Here is a 16,165-nt window from a genome sequence, read left to right as displayed (position 1 = left end):
GTGCCAGTAAAAGGAAGAAAATGGGATAGTAAAAAGTTCTAGAATTCCAATTAAAGCACCCAAGAAAAGATAAGACAAAGGGGAATTGGTTCAAATAAGAAACAGATGTAGATTCCAAGAGCACACCATCAAAGTACTTAGTTTGAGATTAACTAAAATTCTCATCCAGACACAAGCACGGGTCTCCACGAAGAGGAACACGCTCAACTGTTTTACAAATCAAATATAATAAAAAGAAAACATAATACAGTTCATAACAGAGAGATGATTCACAAGGATAAAAATATAATCTCCCAGAACTAACTATACATTCGACTGTTTCCCTCTCATCCGGCCAGGACCATGACAAAACCAAGTAATCTCATTCCAAGACAAAGACAGAAAGCAAGTTGGAAAACAGATATAAGGGGATAGAAGACACAGTATGTATCCCCCTGCCCACTATGGGAGGTCAGGAACACCACCCAGATTTAGGGGGATAGAAGACAGTAAGTGCCACCCTGCCCACTATGGGAGGTCAGGAACCCCACCCAGATATAGGGGGATAGAAGACACAGTAAGTGCCACCCTGCCCACTATGGGAGGTCACGAACCAACCCAGATATAGGGGGATAGAAGACACAGTATGTACCTCCCTGCCCACTATGGGAGGTCAGGAACCCCACCCAGGTATAGGGGGATAGAAGACACAGTATGTACCTCCCTGCCCACTGTTGGAGGTCAGGAACCCCACCCAGGTATAGGGGGATAGAAGACACAGTATGTACCTCCCTGCCCACTATGGGAGGCCAGGTACCCCACCCAGCAGTCATTTACTTCAATCTTTGAAATAGTTTTAAAACTATGAAATAAATTTTCAATTTTCTGAATCATCTAATACAAATGCCTGTATTCATTGGTTTAAAACAAAATGATACCACAATATGAGAAACAGAGTATGAAGTAATATACAAATGATGATGCTGGTGGTAACATTCATTTATATTGATTGAAAACTATTTACAGATGACCAAAGTAAACTCTCTCTCTCTCTCTCTCTCTCTCTCTCTCTCTCTCTCTCTCTCTCTCTCTCTCTCTCTCTCTCTCTCTCTCTCTTTCTCTCTCTTTCTCTCTGTCTATATGTTTCTCTCATTCTCTCTATCCCCCATCTCCCTCATTCACACACTCGTATAGCGAATGCTCAGATTCAACTTCAGCTTCATTTGTCTATCAACGTTCCCTTCGGTCGCATTTTCTTTGCTTCTTCTTCAGCCTGAAACCAAGTAGAATAAAATAAAAAGTCAATTTCGAAGAGAAAAATAAAAACAAAAACAAAAACAAAAAAAACAGAAGAAAAGCTATGGAGTCGCCTACAGGAGATGCAGACCTGCCAACTTGAAATGTAAAAAAATCGTAGTTTTCAGAGAGAAGAAATAGAAGTCACTATAATTAACTTTACAAATTAATATTTTACATTGATCAGTATTAAATATGTCTTCAAACCCCTGAATAGATGCTTTGTGGCATCAAAGTCTTCTTTTTATCACATTGTAATGAATCAAAAATGTCTATTTATTTCTATTGTTGAAGCCAAAAATTCGTATTTTTACCAGTTTTTTCGTAGTTGGCAGGTCTGGTGATGTATATGTTACAGCTCGAAGCTCGAAGAAATAAATAATATTGTGAAATTTAATGTAAGCTTCAATTTAATATACGAAAACAGATAAAATGGACGTAACATTACAGACGAATTCACCTGTAGTGTTTCATTCATTCATCCTGTTTTGTTGATAAAGGGGAAACCCAAAACGTCCATTTTATCTGTTTTCGTATATTAAATTGAAGCTTACATTCAATTTCACATTGTTATTTATTTGGGGTACATGTCATGGAAAGGAGGGAAGATAACTCTTTAGACAAAAATACGAATTCACTCCCTCTAAAAAATGGATTTATTCCACATCAAAATGAACTTCATGAAGAAAAAGAACAATGTTGATAATGATGATGATGATGATGATGGCGATGACGATGATGATGATGATGATGATGATGATGCAAATGATCTCATTAAAAGACACAGTAAGTACCTCCCTGCCCACTATGGGAAGTCAGGAACCCCAGCCAGGTATAGGGGGATAGAAGACACATTAAGTGCCACCCTGCCACTATGGGAAGTCAGGAACCCCAACCAGGTATAGGGGGATAGAAGACACAATAAGTGCCACCCTGCCCACTATGGGAAGTCAGGAACCCCACCCAGGTATAGGCGGATAGAAGACACATTAAGTGCCACCCTGCCCACTATGGGAAGTCAGGAACCCCACCCAGGTATAGGGGGATAGAAGACACAGTATGTACCTCCCTGCACACTATGGGAGGTCAGGAACCCCAGCCAGGTATAGGCGGATAGAAGACACAGTAAGTACCTCCCTGCCCACTATGGGAGGTCAGGAACCCCAGCCAGGTATAGGCGGATAGAAGACACAGTAAGTACCTCCCTGCCCACTATGGGAGGTCAGGAACCCCAGCCAGGTATAGGCGGATAGAAGACACAGTAAGTACCTCCCTGCCCACTATGGGAGGTCAGGAACCCCACCCAGGTATAGGCGGATAGAAGACACAGTAAGTACCTCCCTGCCCACTATGGGAGGTCAGGAACCCCACCCAGGTATAGGCGGATAGAAGACACAGTAAGTACCTCCCTGCCCACTATGGGAGGTCAGGAACCCCAGCCAGGTAAAATTCTGAAAATAGCTGGTAAGCAGAGAGTCAACCAAAACAAGCTAAAATTTGTGCGGCTATGTGGTCTTGTGGTATGACACTCTGAAAAAGGCTCTTTACTCACATTCTCTCACCGAACTCAGGTGTAAAATGAGTACCTGGCCTTTAACAGCGTTGTCTCTGTCCCAAAACATTGTAATATCGCATAATAGGCATCATGTCTTGTCCTAAGTATTATTATGTGTCGCTGTTGGCCAGGGACCCCCTGTAAAGCGCTTTGAGCACGTTTAGTGAATACTGCGCAATATAAAAACTCAATAATTTTATAAAAGCTCCATGGGTGCAAGCAACTGGACCTCAAAAAGCCTGCAAGTCTACTTATGACCAGACATATAATCTGAAAAAGCCTGCAAGATTCACGGACTTACCTCGTCATTTGAAGTCTTGTTCTCAGCATCTAGTCTTCATAATAGTAGTCCACAATTGTTGTATGTTTAATCCAAAGGTTGTAATGGAGTAATTTGTTAAGTTTCTTGTCACAAAAAAAAAAAAATCAATCAAATCCAAATCGCAAAAAGCCGGCGACGTTTTTTTCAGTAATTCAATCGGCCGGCTGTAGCCGGCACTCTTGCACCCATGAAGCTCAATAAAAAAAAGTTTTCAACACTCACCTCTTCCAATAGCTTTCTCTTGCTGATTCCCTTCCTCATCAACTGTTTTTCGATCACCTTGGCGTTCGCTGCATACGAGTCTGCTATCTCTTTCTGTTGGGGAAAATTTTGTTTAATTAAAATTTTTATTTTTAAATCATATGATCTGAAAACATTCAAAAAGAAATTCAACAATGGCATTTTTTTGTTTGTTTTTAGGTGTTTAACGGCACTTTCGACACTATTTAGGTCATTTAAGCGCCCGTTTCTGTCTGTTATCAATTTTTATCGGCCTTGAGGGGCCATAGCTGCTCAATCGTGTACTGTTGTAATAAAATTTTTTATAAAATCATAATAGTTACATGTTTGTTTGTTTTAAAAATATCTATTTACAATTTCTGCAGGAGTTCACATTCCTGCAGATACTTTAAAATTGTAAGCCGATCGACTGACGACTGGAACAGAGACTTCAAGTCCCTGTTTTCATAATGTTGTGACCTTATTACCTGTCAAGTTCTTACCCAGAAACCTCACTCCAAGCCAGATACATTTCCACCCTTATGGTAATCAAAGACACATTATTATAAACCCAGGATATTGTGTAAATACTGTTTGTAAACTATACACAAAAAGCTATTTGAGATTTTGTGCGGCTATGTGGTCTAAGTCGTATGACACTCGCTTTCGGATTGGAGGGTCCTGGGTTTCGAGCCTTGCTCTGCGCATAGTTGAGTCCTTGGAAAAGGCTCTTTACTCACATTTTCTCACCATACTCAGGTGTAAAATGAGTACCTGGTCGTTAAGAGCATTGTCTCTGTCCAAAAAAATTCTAATTTCGCCTAACAGGCATCGTGTCCGTCATTATATAAGTATTACTGAGAATTAAAAATTCGTAATTTTCCATAAAATTTTCGTAATTGGCAATGAAATTTGTCTAAAATTCGTAAAATTACCGAAAAATGTCTAAGATTCAGCAGGTATGCTGTTTGACTTGAACAACACAGGTCACATTTTTTAGGGAATTGGGTTGAAATATATGAGTAAAGATTTGACCCAAAGAAGACCGAAAACAAAAACAAAAAACAACAACAAAAACCCAACCCCAAAAACAACAAAACAAACAAAAAACCCAATAAAGACTGGCTACTCACAGAAACCAGTGGGAGAGGAAATAGGAAGAAGACGATGGAGGTGGATTGGACACATGCTTAGAAAGAATGACTCCACTATAACAAAGAAAGTATTGGACTGGAACCCTCAGGGCAGAAGATCAAGGGGAAAGCCACGAGGAACACGGAGAAGAATTAAAGAAGCTGATATACAGAGAAGTGGTAAGACCTGGAATGAGATTTTAAAAAGTTAGCTCAGGATAGAGAAGGATGGAAACTGTTTGTCTGTGGCCTATACCCTGACTCAGGGGGAAAAAGGCAATGATGATGATGATGATGATGATGATGATAATGATGATGATGATGATGATGATGACTCACAGCTTCCAGTTCCTCTTCTTCTTCGTCCACGGTGGAGACGGTGACAGAGCTGAATTTGCCCATGTTCTTGGTATGCTTGGTGAGGGTAACCTGTTATGGATGGAGGAATGTTTGGGACTTGTTAGGCCGTACGTAGTCAATGACAATAATAATAATAATGATGATGATGACGATAATAATAATAACAATAATAATAATAATAATAATAATAATAATGATAATAATAATAATAATTAAATAATAGTAATAATAATAATGATAATGATGACAATAATAATAATAATAATAATAATAATAATAATAATAATAATAATAATAATAATAATAATAATAATAATGATGATGATGATGATGACAATAATAATAATAATAATAATAATAATAATAATAATAATAATAATAATAATAATAATAAAAAAAATAATAAAAAATAATAAAAAATAATAATAATAATAATAATAATAATAATAATAATGATGATGATGATGATGATGATGATGATGATGATGACAATAATAATAATAATAATAATAATAATAATAATAATAATAATAATAATAAAAAATAATAAAAAATAATAATAATAATAATAATAATAATAATAATAATAATAATAATAATAATAATAATAATAATAATAATAATAATGATGATGAGATGATGATGATGATGATGATGATGATGATGATGATGATGATGATAATAATAATAATAAGCATAATAATAATAATAATAAGCATAATAATAAGCATAATAATAATCGTAATAATAATCGAAATAATATTATTTAATTAGCTGTACATTAACACTTTCAGCGCCATTGGCTGCTCTGCGGCTGCCAGAGCAGAATCTGTTCTACTGGCCAATGGCCGCACAGTGTAGCCGGTCTTGAAAGTCAAAAATAATAATGTAATCCAATCCTACTTTTTACAAAAGTACTATAAATTGAACCAATGATATCATTTCTTTCATCAGAACATTCAAATGGCCCTAGGGGGTATTTTAATTGAGATTTTGCGCCAAATTTCAATGTCGGTTTGTGTTAGCTTGTCATTCTCATGCTGCCTCAATCAGGTGTCAGCCATTTTGTAACGGAAATGCAAATATTATAGCCTTAGCGCTGAAAGAGTTAATATATAAAAATAATATTTAAAAAGAAAAAAAAAGAAAACAAAGGAATCAAATAACAAAACAAAACAAACTTTAAAAAAACAAACTGTCAAAGTTAAATCTTAGTTTGGTGACGATAAATTTACCTTCTTGGGTTCGTTTAATCGACTGTATACATCTTTCTTCACACCTTCACTCTCCCTCTTCAAAGCTCCCCGAACGGCAAACATCACTTGGCTGTTTCCTTGGTGATGATAATACAGGAGCAGGCCACATCTGATAAAGATAGTAACAATATGAAACAAACAAGAAAAAATAAAAAATAAGCAAAGGTTAACTCACTCAGTCCTAGAGATTTTTGCTACTTGTCAAGATTGAAAAAAAATGTATTAAAAATGAGCATGTGCATAGATAGTTTTATTCAGCTACCATTAACATGTAAAAATTAAAAACTAGAGCTTTAATACTGCACCTATAATTTGTCTCAGAAAAAATTAATAGAGGCATGGGTAAAAGTAACCCGGGTAAACAACGGATTTATATATAGTCGGTGTTAGGGTTGAGTGAGTTAATAAATGCCTTATCAATAAATCATCATCATCATCATAGCTTGTCACTCCAACACCGAACCTACTCCACAGCATCTGGGGAGCAGACTCTTAGGTCATGGTCAGTGCAGCTGGGCCCATCCTGGCATTCTCTAAGGATGTGCTCCATCGTCTGCTCTGGGCATCTACATCATGTACACAAGCTAGTCTCGGCCAGCCCCCACCTTTACATGCTTCCAGCTCTTCTCCCAATTTTTGCTCCTGCTCTGTTCAGTGCTACCCATTCGTTCCTGGGGAGTTCAGTTCCGTAGGGCAGTTCTTCTCTCGGATCGTCAGTAAATGAAAACAAAAAAGTAAGTAGTCGTCTTTCCGAGCCATTAGGCCCCAATGCAGCCTGGGAGTTTATCCCAGTTTCGATAGTGTGGAAAGGAGAAATGTGCGATTTCTTGCTACCACTGGCATGACTAGTCTATCGCAAAGTTCTTTCCACCAGATCTAAAAGAACCAGCTACCCAATCACTGCTGGGTGGACCGGAAATCTTGACTTGACCGGAGATTGATCTAGTCCCTTGGCTTGTGAAGCAAGTGCTCTAACAAATGAGCTTTTTTTTTAATGAGTTTTCATATAGAGCAATATCAACTAAACATGCTCAAAGCGCTTTACAAGTCGTCCCTGGCCATTAGCAATACGTAACATGTAGAACGAGACATGACACCCATTAGGCGACCTTTTTTTTTCCAACAGATACAACGCTGTTAACAGCCAGGTACTCATTTTAACCTGAGTGTGGTGAGAAAATGTGAGTAAAGAGCATTTTCCAAGGACTCAACTATGCGCCGAGCCGAATGAGGCTCGAACCCAGGACCTTCCGATCCACAAGTGAGTGTCATACCACAAGTCCACATAGCCGCACAAAATAAATAATAAATTCTATCCAATGGAGTGAATACAATTCTCTATAGATGACTAAAGATCCCAATTTCTGACATCTAGATCAACAACCTACCAGTTTGAGGCAGTCATTAGGAAAATTAGGAAACTTATTAAGAAATAGAGTGGTAAAAAATATGTGCACAAATTTACAAGTCTGAAAACAAAGAAAGGCATCACAACAGATTCACGTCGAAATGGAGAGAAAGATAAAGGGAGTAAATGTGACTCATATATAAGGGAACAACACAAATTATTAGATTGTCATAATAATAATAATAATAATAATAATAATAATAATAATAATAATAATAATATAATAATAATAATAATAAAATAAATAATAATAATAATAACAGTAATAATAATAATAATAATAATAATAAAATAATAATAAAATAATAATAATAATAATAATAATAATAATAATAATAATAATAATAATAACATAATATAAAATAATAATAATATAATAATAATAATAATAATAATAATAAATAAATAATAAAAATAATAATAAAATAATAATAATAATAATACATTTTTAATTTTAAATAAAAAGAAAACAAAATAACAAAAACGAAACTAAAAAACAAAAACAAAACAAACAAAAAAACAAAAGGGAAAACCGTGAAAAGCAAGAATACCTTTTACATTTTTGTCGGTACTGTTTCTCAAGCCCCTCCAGCCTGAAATAATAAATGATATATATCATTATAACAGTGAATTACATACTAAGTCATTTTATGTAAGAAAAACAAGGCATTCAATTGGCAATCAGGAGGCTGTGTGGTCTTGTGGTATGACACTCGCTTTTGGATCAGAAGTTCCTGGGTTCGAGCCTTGCACTCGGTGCATAGTTAAGTCCTTGGAAAAGGCTCTTTACTCACATTCTCTCACCGTACTCAGGTGTAAAATGAGTACCTGGCCGTTAACAGCGTTGTCTTTGTCCAAAAAATTGTAATATTGCCAAACAGGCGGCATGTTCCGTCCTACATGTTAAATGTTGCTGTTGACCAGGGACCCCTTGTAAAGAGCTTTGAGCACATTAAGTGGATATTGCGCTATATAAAGCTCATTTTTTTTTTTTATCAAAGTGAGAAAGAATCTGATAAACCTCTGCTTCCAAAATACAAATTTAACATCAGATCAAAACCAGAGAGAAAAAATTTTAAACACACACACACACACATACATACACACACACACACACACACACATTAAAAAACAAAAAACAAAAAAAAAAAACAATAAACCATTTTAATAATATTTTTAAAGAAAAAATTACGCCCTTGCATTACAGTATCATTAGTTATCGTCGCCAAGGCATTCCATGAAGGAATAAATAGATAATCCATCAAACAAGATGTCTGATGTCAAAACAGGAACCATCCATGTTGTCCAAGTGAGCAAATTGGGGGGGGGGGGGGGGGTTAATTATCTTGCCCAAGGAAAAAAAACAAAAGTGCCTGAAGAGGGGCTCAAATCCAGGACCTTCCAGATCACGACTCGGCCACGTCGCTTACTTAATCAAATCTCATTGATTAATATCTCTAAAATTGTTGTTGTAAATCTATTTCTGTGAAACCATTTTCCCTTGGATCCATTTTATCATAAATACAGACCTGCCAACACTTCATATTCCAAAAGTGGAATCAGAAGGTCAGAAACTAGGAATTTGAGGCAGAAAATAGGAATTTGAGGCAGAAAATAGGAATTTGAGGCAGAAAATAGGAATTTGAGGGAGAAAATAGGAATTTGAGGGAGAAAATAGGAATTTGAGGGAGAAAATAGGAATTTGAGGCAGAAAATAGGAATCTTTTAACAATGGATAATTGTATCAAAATGACCACCACCAACTTTGCCACCAAACACATAAAGACAGTATTCAGTAAGACAGCTGGTAAAACTACACGTCACATGTATTAGGTAATGGAATAGGGAAGGGGGAAAGGTGTGAAATTAATTTTCCTACTCATCTCTCTTATAGCAGTCATTAAAAATAATTCACCCTTTTAACTCACTCAACCCTAATACCGACTATATCCGTAGTTTACCCGGGCTGCTTTTTCCCCAAGCCTATTTATTACATTTTTCTGAGGCAAATTATAGGCGTAGTATCAAAGCTAATGTTTTTGTTTGTTTGTTGTTTTTACATGTTAATGGTAGTTGAATAAAACTATCTATGCACGTGCTCATATTTAATACATTTTTTTTCAATTTTGAAAAGTAGTAAAAATCTCTAGGATTGAGTGAGTTCCCCCCCCCCCAATTTTTTTTGAAAATCGGAATTTTAAAGACAATGGCGGAATAGTGGAAAAAGAAAAGTGAAAATAGGAAATGATTCCGCCAGAGAAATTAGGACATGATGAAAATGAGGAGTTCGAGGGAAAGGAATGCGCATTGCAAGCATCGCCCTGTAAAATTTTCTACGTAAAGCAAGAATCAAACAACCTTTTAATGTACACTATTTCATCTGGGTCACAAGTCAGTTTGTGTGCGTGTTTTTGACCGTCTATCACTCGTGCTCCGTCCCGCCTTCTCAAAGGAAGCTTTTCAATGGAACAATCTGGGAATAGAAATTGTTAAATAAATAAATAAAATAAATAAATAAATTTCCCTTTATTCATCTCATAGGGGAAATTTGTCTTTAGGGTTTATTACAACGGAAGACTGGAATAACCCAGGCGTCAGCCGCAGTGCAGGGCCGCAAATTTGCTCAAGGCCGCACAGCGCAGCGGCAGGTGGTCGAACTCTGTACCTTTTGGGTACGAAGCAAAGACCGTAACGCTGAGCCACACTGCCCCCTAAAAATAATAAAAATCATCAAAATGTCACGAGTGAAGATTAGCCGATACTAAAAATGAATTAATTTATGTTTTGGCTATAACTATATAGATAAGAAGTTGTAAAAACCTGTCTGTTTGGAGTTAGAAATAGTCAAATAAATGTCCAATGGATACAACATATATTTTTATCGTTTCCAAATAATTAATCTATAGCAAGAATTATTTTTCTAAATTATCTAAACGCCAAGAAAATGGCATAGCACGTGTTTTTCTATTCAGGTAAATTTGTTTCACAGATTACATTGAAATCATACTGATGGATACAGCATTAATGGAGCTATGATTGCTTTGCACACTGCCTTGTGAGTGAACGGTGTTGATTCAGTCACTAATTTGCGCTGTGATGTCACCAACACAGTGGGTGAATCGGAATAATTTGAGTGGAGACTAAAAAGGCAGTATGATGTTGGCGAGTTGGCAAAAGACAGTGTAGTTATAATTTCTCAGTTTTATTTTTTAATTAAAGTATTCTGTTGTTAATGATTTGTAAAAGATTGGCGCAGTGCTTGGCACCATGCGATCCAATTGCCCTACGTCGCTGGAGAACTCTCTTGCAACCAGACTGTTGATCTGTTAATTAACAATGATTTTTGATGATGAAGATAATAATTAATAATACTGTCTAAGCATCAATTTTTCCTTTTCAACAAGAGTTATTGAGTCAAGGACGCAAATGCAGTCTTGTGGCGTGAGCAAAAAATTCGTATTAAGTTTATTATTTCTATTTTTCGTATTCGTACTAGGTACTTATACTTATACTAAGAAGGAAAAATTGACTTATCTTAATCTTCTTTCTTAGCTAAGACAAGAAGACTCACTTGGCTATGACTTTGGAGCATTTTTTGGATCTTGCTGAACTGAAGGCAAATTATTTATTCATAAAGTGACTTTACTTTATCTTTTTCCATTGGAAACTACGATTTTTTAAAATTTCAAGTAGGCAGCTCTGGCCTAGTTTATTAGAGACTATTGACAATAATTGATGAATTGATGAAACCGAACTTACCCAAGATTAGGGACATCTGTCCACAGAGACAATAATAGACATAAAGAGGCTTTTCTCCCTGATACTCCTCTTTATCCTTTGTATCTGTGCACACCACACTTTTAGATACAACTTTGGGCATTGTGGTAAGTTAGATAATCTATCATAGGTAGATAAAAGGGCCTTTCAACAATCCATTTATTTGGCATCAAAACAAATCACGATCATCCACCATTCGTTTTGAAAGATCATTTGAAGTGGAGGTTATAAAGTGATAAAGTGTCAGGAATAGCCTCCCCTGGATAATTTTGTTTTGTAGCAGACTGCAAACGCAATAAACGTGACATAAAATGGTTTAAAAGAGAACGAATGTGGGTAAACGTCAGGCTTTCGATTACTGATGACTCATAAAATTACAGTTCAATCATATGTATATACTTTTTCAGATGCTCAAAGTATAATACATATTGTGTTTAATATCCCTTGGAAGTAACCAGGGACGCGATGGATGGCGAGGACACGACTCTGTCGTATTCCGAGCAAAGCCGGAAAAACCCGAAGGGTGACTGTCGAGTCTTGTGCTCGGTCAGCTGTGATATCCAGTGCCCCACCCACATCGACGTTTTAATTAAGTTCGCAAGTGCTACTTGAGAACACTTTGTATAGATTGGATGCCGCAATTTGGCACTTGTAATAAATGCCTCACCAAATGCAATAAATGCAGAGGTTATTTTCACAATGCGATTTACATCGAACCAAAGTTTACCGAACCATAAATGAAGCAAATCTACAAAACACCGAATTCGTGCTTCTTTCAAGATACGAAGGAAACAAACAACGATGATTGGACAAAATTTACACGTGATGTGCTGAATGGTCAACTATGGATTGCCAGATGAACTGTATTTATAACCAAACCATTTTAAATATAACTATTTTTAACATGGCACTCCTCTTGTTCGAATACACACAATTCCACTACTATCTTGATTAATATCGGATGTGTGTAAATCTTGCAGCTCGAAGCTGGAAGAAATAATAAATAATGTGAAATTGAATGTAAGCTTCAATTCAATATACAAAAACAGATAAATAGGACGTTTCGGATCTCCCCTATATCAACAAAACAGGATGAATGAAACACTACAGACGAATGAGATAATGTGGTAGTTACGTTGTTAATATGATACACAAAAGGACCTTTTATCTATCTATGATAGATCTTCTAACTTATTTGTTTATTCATCTTAACAACGCCACTACCACACTATCTCATTCTCCTGGCGTGTTTCGTTCATCCTGTTTTGTTTATAAAGGGGAAACCCGAAACGTCAATTGAATCTGTTTTCGTATATTAAATTGAGGCTTACATTCAATTTCACATTGTTATTTATTAAATTGCGGATGGAAAATTTAAAATGGAACTTACCAAAGAGCAGTCGCTTTTCAACAGCGTTCATGTGGAAATGACATACCGCTCGTATGATTTCTTTTCAAACGATACAGCAATGGGCATGATCTATATTCCCTTTCCATGTGCTCGAGGTCATTGGACACATTGCAGAATGTGCTCAAAATGACCCACAGTGTGAAAAGTGTTCACAGCTTTTTAAATATCTAACATCACGATTGGTCATTTTGTTAACCAGGAGTATGTTTACAACTTTCATATACAAAGCAGCGTGTTTACATTTGTTAAGAAATATCCAATTGTTGGACAGCAACAAACCATGTGATTGATGACTCGGTTGGACAAAAACATGAATATAGATCGCTCCCATTTTATCGGCCAAGCACTTCTTTTTCATTCCAGGGTGGTGCGGGGTGATGAGAAACATTGCATCTTCCTTTTTCCTATTGCTCACTATAAAAATTAGCTTTAAAAGGAGCTTTTATATAGCGCAATATCCACTAAACGTGCTCAACGCGTTTTAAAAGAGGTCCCCGGCCAACAGCAACATTTAACATGTAGTACGGGACATGACGCCTGTTAGGTGATATTATAATTTTTTTCGGACAAAGACAACGCTGTTAACGGCAAGTCACTCATTTTACACCTGAGTACGGTTAGAGAATGTGAGTAAAGAGCCTTCTCCAAGGACTCAACTATGCGCCGAGCGAGGCTCGAACCCAGGACCTTCCGATCCGAAAGCGAGTGTCTTACCACTCGACCACATAGCTGCACTTACTCATTGTGCGGTGCTACACTGAAGATCTTTTATTCAGAAACACCTTGGGAAAATGTCCCTAGATGATGAAAAAAGGGGGCACTTACTTACTTACTTATCCGAACCAGCGACCACCTGAGCTCTAGCCCTTCGGTCTTGTGCCATGACGTAGAAGTTAGATGTCTTTTGTAGTTGTTCCAGGTGACTATAAAGTGTGTTCCTGATTTGGAACTTACTTATCCGAACCAGCGACCACCTGAGCTCTAGCCCTTCGGTCTTGTGCCATGACGTAGAAGTTAGACGTCTTTTGTAGTTGTTCCAGGTGACTATAAAGTGTGTTCCTGATTTGGAACTTACTTACTTATCCGAACCAGCGACCACCTGAGCTCTAGCCCTTCGGTCTTGTGCCATGACGTAGAAGTTAGATGTCTTTTTTAGTTGTTCCAGGTGACTATAAAGTGTGTTCCTGATTTGGAACTTACTTACTTATCCGAACCAGCGACCACCCGAGCTCTAGCCCTTCGGTCTTGTGCCATGACGTAGAAGTTAGACGTCTTTTGTAGTTGTTCCAGGTGACTATAAAGTGTGTTCCTGATTTGGAACTTACTTATTATCCGAACCAGCGACCACCTGAGCTCTAGCCTTCGGTGTTGTGCCATGACGTAGAAGTTAGATGTCTTTTGTAGTTGTTCCAGGTGACTATAAAGTGTGTTCCTGATTTGGAACTTACTTACTTATCCGAACCAGCGACCACCCGAGCTCTAGCCCTTCGGTCTTGTGCCATGACGTAGAAGTTAGACGTCTTTTGTAGTTGTTCCAGGTGACTATACAGTGTGTTACTGATGCTTGGATTTGGTAGCAGGAATGTGCATCTCAGGTCTTCAAGAGGTTGACATTCAAGCAAGTGGTGTGTTACTGTTTCATTGGGGTGTTGACATATGGGGCAGGAAGGGGATGTGTCTTTTGTAATTTTGCTTAAATGGTTGTTGAGCGATATGTGTTGTGTTCAGGGGCAATCATTGATTATTCACCCATTAATTTATCTTTAATACAACAGCATCACATGTCGGTATCATAAAGAGTGGGGCTATGTGGTCTAGTGGTATAACACTCGCTTTCGGATCGGAAGGTTCTGGGTTCGAGCCTCGCGCTTGGCGCATAGTTGAGTCCTTGGAAAAAGGCTCTTTACTCACTTTCTCTCACCGTACTCAGGTGAAAAATGAGTACCTGGCTGATAACAGCGCTGTCTTTGTTTGAAAAATTGTAATATCGCCTAACAGGCGTTATGTTCCGTCCTACATGTTAAATGTTGCTGTTGACCAGGGACCCCTTGTAAAGCGCTTTGAGCACATTTAGTGGATATTGCGCTATATAAAGCTCAATTTTTTATTTTAAAAACAATAAAGATCTGGACAAGTATATTTAACGGTGCCAGACAAAGCAAGAAATTAAAATACAAGATTTCTTTTTTTTTAACACATCCGAAAAAATCACTCTACCTCGACTTGGGATCGAACCTCAGACCTTCTGATTACCGGCTAGACGTGTTACCACTACTATTGAACGAGGAGGGCTGATTTTTCGTTATGTTTTTTTTATTCTTGTATTTTTCTTTCTTGTTTACAATTGTCATATCTTTATCTAAACGTGTATCAGTATCCTTACATATGTGACCCATCGTCTGAAAACGGTATTATGTCGGAACGATGCTTAAAAGCCGAATTTAATGTTAAAAATGATCAAAAATATAAATTGTTGGCATCAGAACCCTTAAATATCGTTGCCATTCTCCTCCATAAATCATGTATTATAAACTCAACACAAGTCTGATATGTCTGGCTATAAATTCAATTTTCAACATCTTAACCAACCCGACTTAATACCGTTTTGAGGCGAAGGGTCACATATAATCGTCGTGCTGTTACGTGCCCGACAAATCGTTATGTGACAAAATAATGTTCAATGTGCATCTTGCATTTTATTGCTATTACACAATGTATTATTATTTGCAGGTCACATAACCCGATGGAAATAAGGGCTTATTTTCACAACGTTGTCACTTCCGACATTTGCGTTAATTTGAGAGTATTTCTATAACAACACTGATGAGATTAGCACAATTTGAGGATTTTAAAATATATTTATTTATTTATTTATTTATTTATTTATTTATTTATTTATTATTATTATTATTATTATTATTATTATTATTATTATTATTATTATTATTATTATTATTATTATTATTATTATTATTATTATTATTATATTATTTATTATTATTTATTATTATTATTATTATTATTATTATTATTATTGATTCCCCCCCCCCCCCCCCCCCTTTTTCATCTCACCCCTGAGGTGTATTGAAAGGGAGGTGAGTAGCTTGAGTGAGTAACTTAGTAAATATGGATACATTTGAAATCAGTCTTATTTTCAATGCATTAAAACGTATACTTATATGCAGGTCTGACACCCGAATACACTTATAGACTTAGTGTAACAATGTTCTAATGGACAATATGTTGCGTCATTTTTTGATATTTCCATTACAACAATGAGGCTATAAGGAAATGGGTTATCGGACCTGCAAATAAGTACATGTCGATGAAAAACAGTGTGATCCCTGTTGTATTAAATCGTGAAAGATGTCATATTATTATAAGATCCACGCATTTCTATTAATATTTATCATGTTTGTTCGACCAATGTAAACCGCTGAAGATTTTTC

The 16,165-nt window shown here is 36.5% G+C and overlaps 1 protein-coding gene across 1 annotated transcript; it reads right to left on the bottom strand.

Moving 5' to 3' along the window:
- Nucleotides 1-869: 869 nt before the first annotated feature.
- On the bottom strand, nucleotides 870-11,537 carry LOC144980325 (STING ER exit protein-like). Its single transcript, XM_078927988.1, has 7 exons — nucleotides 11,288-11,537; nucleotides 9,887-10,001; nucleotides 8,080-8,121; nucleotides 6,100-6,229; nucleotides 4,844-4,933; nucleotides 3,375-3,467; nucleotides 870-1,252 (listed from the first exon to the last, which is right to left on the bottom strand). Exons 1-7 carry the CDS (start codon nucleotides 11,406-11,408, stop codon nucleotides 1,199-1,201), a joined length of 645 nt encoding a protein of 214 aa, XP_078784114.1. The 5' UTR covers nucleotides 11,409-11,537; the 3' UTR covers nucleotides 870-1,198.
- Nucleotides 11,538-16,165: the final 4,628 nt, after the last annotated feature.

The sequence above is a fragment of the Berghia stephanieae genome, chromosome 9, assembly GCF_034508935.2.
Source record: "Berghia stephanieae isolate SIO BIC M18660-M18661 chromosome 9, UCSD_Bste_1.3, whole genome shotgun sequence".
Lineage (NCBI taxonomy): Eukaryota > Metazoa > Mollusca > Gastropoda > Nudibranchia > Aeolidiidae > Berghia > Berghia stephanieae.
Note: the sequence above shows the minus strand (reverse complement) of the source record. Positions and strands in the feature narration are given on the sequence as shown.

What these genes read in the sequence shown, in the direction of transcription:
- LOC144980325 (XM_078927988.1), bottom strand. Translation starts at nt 11,408, where the DNA reads ATGCCCAAAGTTGTATCTAAAAGTGTGGTGTGCACAGATACAAAGGAT. An exon ending in GAAATAGTGTACATTAAAAG is followed by an intron (nt 8,122 to 9,886) that starts GTTGTTTGATTC and finishes TTATTATTTCAG; the next exon opens with GCTGGAGGGGCTTGAGAAAC. An exon ending in AGAGAAAGCTATTGGAAGAG is followed by an intron (nt 1,253 to 3,374) that starts GTGAGTGTTGAA and finishes ACTTGGTTTCAG; the next exon opens with GCTGAAGAAGAAGCAAAGAA.